Here is a 6,000-nt window from a genome sequence, read left to right as displayed (position 1 = left end):
AGAATGTGAGAACGGGGAGGCTAATGCCTGATTGGGATGCTTTGTATTTGGCAAAGTGGCTTCTGATTGGCCTGGGAGAGCCCCCCGAACTAGACCGAGTCGATATTCATTCAGCTTACTCAAGTGCTTGCTAAACTGCTTCCAAACACTCGCGGGCTCCAGCTGCCCCTGTAAAGGTTGGCAGTGTGTAACCTGCATAACAAGATTAGCCGGGGAAGGGGGCTCGTCCCAGCGGTGCTACAGTAGCAGCCGGCGCGGGTGCCACTACCTCCTGCGCGCCCGGGTGAGTGTGTGTGCTTGGCTGCGGGGACGCGGGAAGCGCCTCCGAGCTGGACGTTGCCTAACAAGATTAGCCGTGGGGCTGCCCGGCACGAGCGAGCCAAGCCACGCGGCTGTGCGCACCTGTGCGGCGATGCCGGGATGCCGGGACGCCGGGATGCAGGGACGCAGGCTTGGAGCAGCGTTTACGGGAGAGAGCTGACAACTCGCTCGCTTAGTGGGGAAGTTTGACGTGTTTCTTCCCCGCTTCTCTACCCATCCTGCCCTGCTTTATTTGATGCTTTTTGATGTTTCGTGCTTTAAATCTGCCCGTCGTGTTTCACAGATTTGCCAGAGCTGGAAGAGAAGGATTATAAACTTTTAATGGAAATCTCCGCAAGCCGCGCTCTGTGAAATGGCATCAGACAGCGAGGTAAAAACCCTCCTGAATTTTGTCAATCTGGCCTCGAGTGACATCAAAGCGGCTCTGGATAAATCCGCTCCTTGCCGCCGGTCGGTCGACCACAGAAAATACTTGCAAAAGCAGCTCAAGAGGTTTTCCCAGAAATACTCCAGGATCCCACGGTGCCATCCCAGCAAACCAGTGGAGTGCAGCGGGAAGAAGGGCACCGAGGAGAGGGGTCGCGGCGCCCAGCCCGAGGCGGCCGATTCCAGCCCCCAGTGCAGAGCCGAGAGGGCACTGAGGGCTGCTGAGGCGGAGGAGACCTTTCCCGGCGAGCAGCTTTTGCAGGAGCAAAACCCTGAGCCTGCCAGGCCGGATCAGGTGCCCATGAGAAAGAGACAGCTGCCTGCCTCCTTCTGGGAAGAGCCCCGGCCGGCGCAGAGCCTGTTGGGCAGGAGCTTTCCCGCTGGCCTGGACGGGCTCCCAAACTCCGGAGAGCCTCTTCCTTACGAGGGGAAGAAAAGCAGACGGAGCCCGGAGGCTGCTGGCCCCGAGAGCGCCCATGAGCCCGTGCTGCATGGTGGCGAGAAGGACCGTGCCAAGGCAGCGGGGCCGCCCGCGGCCGCCCGCGTGCCTGCCTGGACTTGCTGCCCCTTCCAGTGCGCCGGGCAGCCGCTGTACCAAAGCCCCGCGGCGCTGCCGCCCTCGCTCTTCCCGGGCCTGGCTCTGTGGCGGAAGAGCGCGGCGCTGCCGGGGGAGGTCCAGCACTTCTGCAAGGAGGCGGACAACGCAGGGCAGAAACTCTACAGGCCCGTGGTGGTGAAGCCCATTCCCACCAAGCCGCCTGTGCCCCCTCCTATTTTCAATGTTTTTGGCTACATTTAGCGGGGTGGGTGGGAGAGGGAGGGTGGGAGCCAGGAGGGTTGTGACTTTGAATACAATAATGACTTAACACGCCTTGAAATGTAACTTCAGGTGCGGTTGGGAGCGGACAGTGGAGCATAGGGACGCGCGCGGATGGAGGGTGGTTTCCATCTAGGGATGGGCAGTGACTGCATGGGGCTCCCTTGCACAAGCTGGGGCAAATTAAACAATGTCTGTGAATCTCTGCGGGCTTGGTTCTCCTCTCACTACACGGGTGTAAATCAGGAATAAGCCTTACGGAGCTGGTGGTGTGAAGTGCAAGGCGAATCAGGCCTCTTTCTTTGGAGTGCATTGTTTGAGCCAGGGTGAGTTGAGCTAAGAACCGTCCATAATCTGCTCTTGTAACATCTAGGAGACTTCCTCCATGTGGGAACATCCTTCTGGGGTTGCCCTGCAGCCACAGCAGTGAAATGAGATGGATTAAAACCATTCAAAATGTTTTGTGCTTTAAAGTAATTCCAGAGAAGTCAAGACACTTGGGTCACTTCCTTTGGCATGTAAGAGATTGGAGTGGACAGTATTTAATGTAGACACCATGTTTGTAAATTGGTTTAAGCTCTTCTTATATGTAAATACTGAGAAAATTAAAAAAAAATAAAGGAAGAAAGGAGGTGGTTTTACCTTGGTCATTCTGCAAATGAAGTTGGTTTATTTTTGCCCCACTGAATTGATGCAAATTTTATTTGTAAGTGGTGGAGAGACAAGAGGGCTAAAATCCCTGCCATTTGAGTGATATAGATCAGCAGCAACTCTTGTGAGGCTGGGAAATGAGCTAGTGTTACACTGAAAGCAAACAAAAGCAGGATTAATTTCTAAGTGTCAACAGCAGGTGTAATTTGCTGAGTATAAAAATATAAAATATGATTGAAAAGTGCATAGCCAAGGCATGCCTTGACTTCTACTTCTGCCATCTCCTTGTAGTAGAGATCTTCCATTTTGCCAGATTTAAAGATGCTATCACAAGATCTGACTACAAAAGTGTTTATTAACTCTATTACTTTAATAATTATTAAAGTTGCTTTAGAAAAATTAACAGGGAATATTCTTAAACATCTCTAAAGTCTATGGATAATGCAGTGCTAAGTTACAGAACACCAGATCTGAAAGCTTTAACATTGCAGGCTTATATATCCATTCACTTTTATTGTAAGCAATGTAAATAATTGAGGTGGAAGGCAGTATATCATGGGAGTGGGTGGGGAAAGGCCAGAGAATGGACTCTGATCTTCCAGTCTTCCAAGGCCTGAACCAGATCCCACTGGAGCTAACGGGAACTTCTTCCAGGACTCGGCAGAAGGCAGTCTCAACCTGCACATTCCCCAGCTGGCATAGCTCCCTAGGACCTGCACTTAGTTTCTCACTGAGGGGGAAAACAGGCTTAGCTGTTTTTGAGGAAGATGCAATCGTAAGAAAATGAACATTTTAAGCCTTCTGAAGTATAACTTTGGATCTTCTAATGGTGTTTGGCATCACATAACCAGGTTGCAACTTTAGTTTGGAAATGCACTAACCTCTGGCCAAAACTAGCTTATTCTTTTCCTAAAACTCTCACTGAATCATGCTCATGTTTTGCTATATGAAAGCAAGGGCTGTAATGCATTGATCTACTAGGTCAAAAGTAACAACAGAAATAGTCTTCACTAATTTGCCTCTGGTACTAGCACTTACTATGTGTGTCAAACCTATGTAGATCCCATTTATAGGAAGTGAGACAGGAGACAGATGTGAGTAGCATTGGTAGCACATTCCTGCAACTCCATGCAATGTGCAGGCTGGTAAAGAGCCAGTCTAAGGGTTAGAGGTACCCACCTGGCCTAGGGATGCCAATAAGAATTTTGTATTTTGGGAAGGGATGGGAGGAAGTGAGAGGACTCTGTCCTCTCTTTGCTCTGCCAGAAATCAAAAGTAGCATTCCCTTTTAATTCAGTGAGAGAACTATGGCTCTGAATCTATAAAAGTATAGCCAGGGGATTTCTTTATATGTAAAGAGCTACATTTTTCACATATTTAATCTTGTGTTGCCATTGTAACACAGATGCTGAACTTCATCTCAGTGGTGCTACTGCACAGCGGCATCCATGGCATTATTCTAGATTTCCAGCGGGCTGAGCAGAGCAAGTCACAGAAAAACCTACAGGTATTACAGTGAGTGCTGTGGCCAAGTGCACCTGGTTGAGTTCAGGAGAGAAACTTGGAAGTAATGCATATTACACCAGAATATGGATCCAATCAAAACTGGAATAGCTGCAAAACTGTCTCCTTGCTTGCAGTGCTTGTTGCTTTCTCCCTCCTGTGTTTGCCTACCAAATTATTATCACTTGTTCAAACTTGAACTGATTCACACTTTTCCTGGATATTTTTGTGCTAAGTCACTCAGTGTGGTTATTCAGGACAGCTGGTGGTCTTTCAGAATTTAATTGTTTATTCATACTTTGAAAGAGGAAAATATATCATTCAGAGCTGCTACTTACTACAACAATGAAAATTTAATCTGTTAACACCACAATAGCTTTTATAAATAACGGGAAGGGAGAGGTGAATGAAAAGGCTTTCATACAAAATAAAATATCAAAAAAGTGCACAAGAACATAAAGGAAATTGCACATGTTGCAGTAAAAAAAAAAAGGTACAATAATCTGGTCATGAAATACTCCTAGGACATCTCAGGAAAAGCCATCATCTCTGAAGAAACCTATCATGCTCAGTAAAAACAAACCACTTTACTCTGCATTGGAAGTACTGATTCGGTTACAAAGCCATGTTTGTTTGGGTTGTTTAGTATTTGCCATTTCACAGTAGCTTTTAGACAGATAAATTCACAATGAGTTTGTGCAGATTCAGTAACTCACCTGAAATATTTGTGCCAGCGGTCAGTGTGTAAGAGGTAGCCAGCTCTATTTCAGTGCAATATGTGTAAACTGACTGTAAATGATTTCAGTATGGATCAAGCAGGAACAATATAATAATATTGTAATTACTATACTCACCCTCTTACAGACTTGTTTCCCCACAATTTCTGCAGTTGCAATTTCTGCAGTTGCAGTTGCAATAGGTCTACACCAAACTAATGCTCTCCAGCTCAGTGATACACTTGATTAAGACAAATGTTTGAGGAGTACCAGAACACAGGCTTTCCAAGGGACATGTATATTCCTTGGTTGAAGAAACGGACTTTGTATAATTGCTTCAGTCAAATCTGCTTTCAACTTTCCGAAGAAATTTTAAAGAACTGTGATTTTTTCAGACTTTATATAAACGATGATTATGGTTCGGGGCAAATTCTCAGCTTGGGATCATTTTTGAAGGCCTATCCTTGTGATGTGTACATGCAGATGGTGATTTCAAATCCTTCCATTAGCCAGGGATCTCCATGGCTGTCACTGCACACCAAACAAATGCTTACGGACACAGACTCTGCCAGGCAATACTAACCTAAAGAATTCCTATCCCTATTCCCTTTCCCTCTGCCCAGTATTTTAGTACTGTAGTTTGGTTTACAAGGCATATCCACGATCACAGCTCAGGAAAGCTGCACTGCTCAATGCTGTGAGGTGTCTGGGGTAGTCTGGGAAGGTCTTTTCTGTACAGTACAGCACATAGGGAATAAATACGCTTTTTGTCTTTTTTTCTTTAAGTATGAACATATTTTCTAAAGCATGGGTCTGCAGGGACAGACTCCCAAAACACAGAAGAGAGTTTTAGTGACCCATTCAGGCAGCTGTTCTCAGCTCTGGGATCACTGTCAGCCAGTTCGTAACTTGTGTGTCTTGGAGGGTCAATCTTCTGAGCCTGACTGTATGCCCATCTGCTGCAGGACTGAGCCAAGGGGACAGCACAGCTTTTCTCTAAGCACCTCCCACCCACTATGCAAAAATGTTGGGGTTCGTGCTTCAGGACACATACCAACCTGGTAATAAGGCAACTTGCTGGACAAAATTCCAACAGTAGAGAAATCTCAGCTGACTTACCAAAGCTTTGCAAGATCACAGTTGAGTCTGAACTGAAACTGACGTTTCTTTGATGGCTTTTGTATTTGAGAAGCGGACAGCTTTGGATAGAACACAACTATAATCATTTCTGCTTCCATTCACATCCTATTCCACAAGTGCTAAACACATTTCAAGACAGTGCATTTCACAATCTAAACTTATGTGCCCAAATATATCTTCACCTGTGCAATACAGTTTTAGTTCTGTGCTAAGGTGTAAAACTCCACACAAAGAACACTTGGTGCAACACATTTTCCCTACTTACAGTTCTGATTCCATGAATGGTGTACCAACCAACAAGGAAAACTTATCAGTCAGATCTCTAGTGGAAATCCAACCAAATCATAGTGCACAGTTCCTCTGATACCTAAGATAAGGAGCAGTGTGCTTTTAGCATGAGATCTGCAAAGATGTGGTGCCGAATTT

At 46.2% G+C, this 6,000-nt stretch overlaps 1 protein-coding gene across 1 annotated transcript; it reads left to right on the top strand.

Annotated features, from left to right (window-relative positions):
• The first annotated feature begins 673 nt into the window (after window positions 1-673).
• FAM181A (family with sequence similarity 181 member A) lies at window positions 674-1,546 on the top strand. The gene has a single exon (XM_026046963.1). It carries the CDS (start codon window positions 674-676, stop codon window positions 1,544-1,546), a length of 873 nt encoding a protein of 290 aa, XP_025902748.1.
• Window positions 1,547-6,000: the final 4,454 nt, after the last annotated feature.

Source organism: Nothoprocta perdicaria, unplaced genomic scaffold (genome assembly GCF_003342845.1).
Source record: "Nothoprocta perdicaria isolate Ctin4 unplaced genomic scaffold, notPer1 scaffold_108, whole genome shotgun sequence".
NCBI classification, from domain to species: domain Eukaryota; kingdom Metazoa; phylum Chordata; class Aves; order Tinamiformes; family Tinamidae; genus Nothoprocta; species Nothoprocta perdicaria.
This window is presented reverse-complemented; position numbering and strand designations above follow the sequence as displayed.

Excerpts from the sequence above, each read along its gene's own strand:
- FAM181A (XM_026046963.1), top strand. The coding sequence starts at position 674 with ATGGCATCAGACAGCGAGGTAAAAACCCTCCTGAATTTTGTCAATCTG.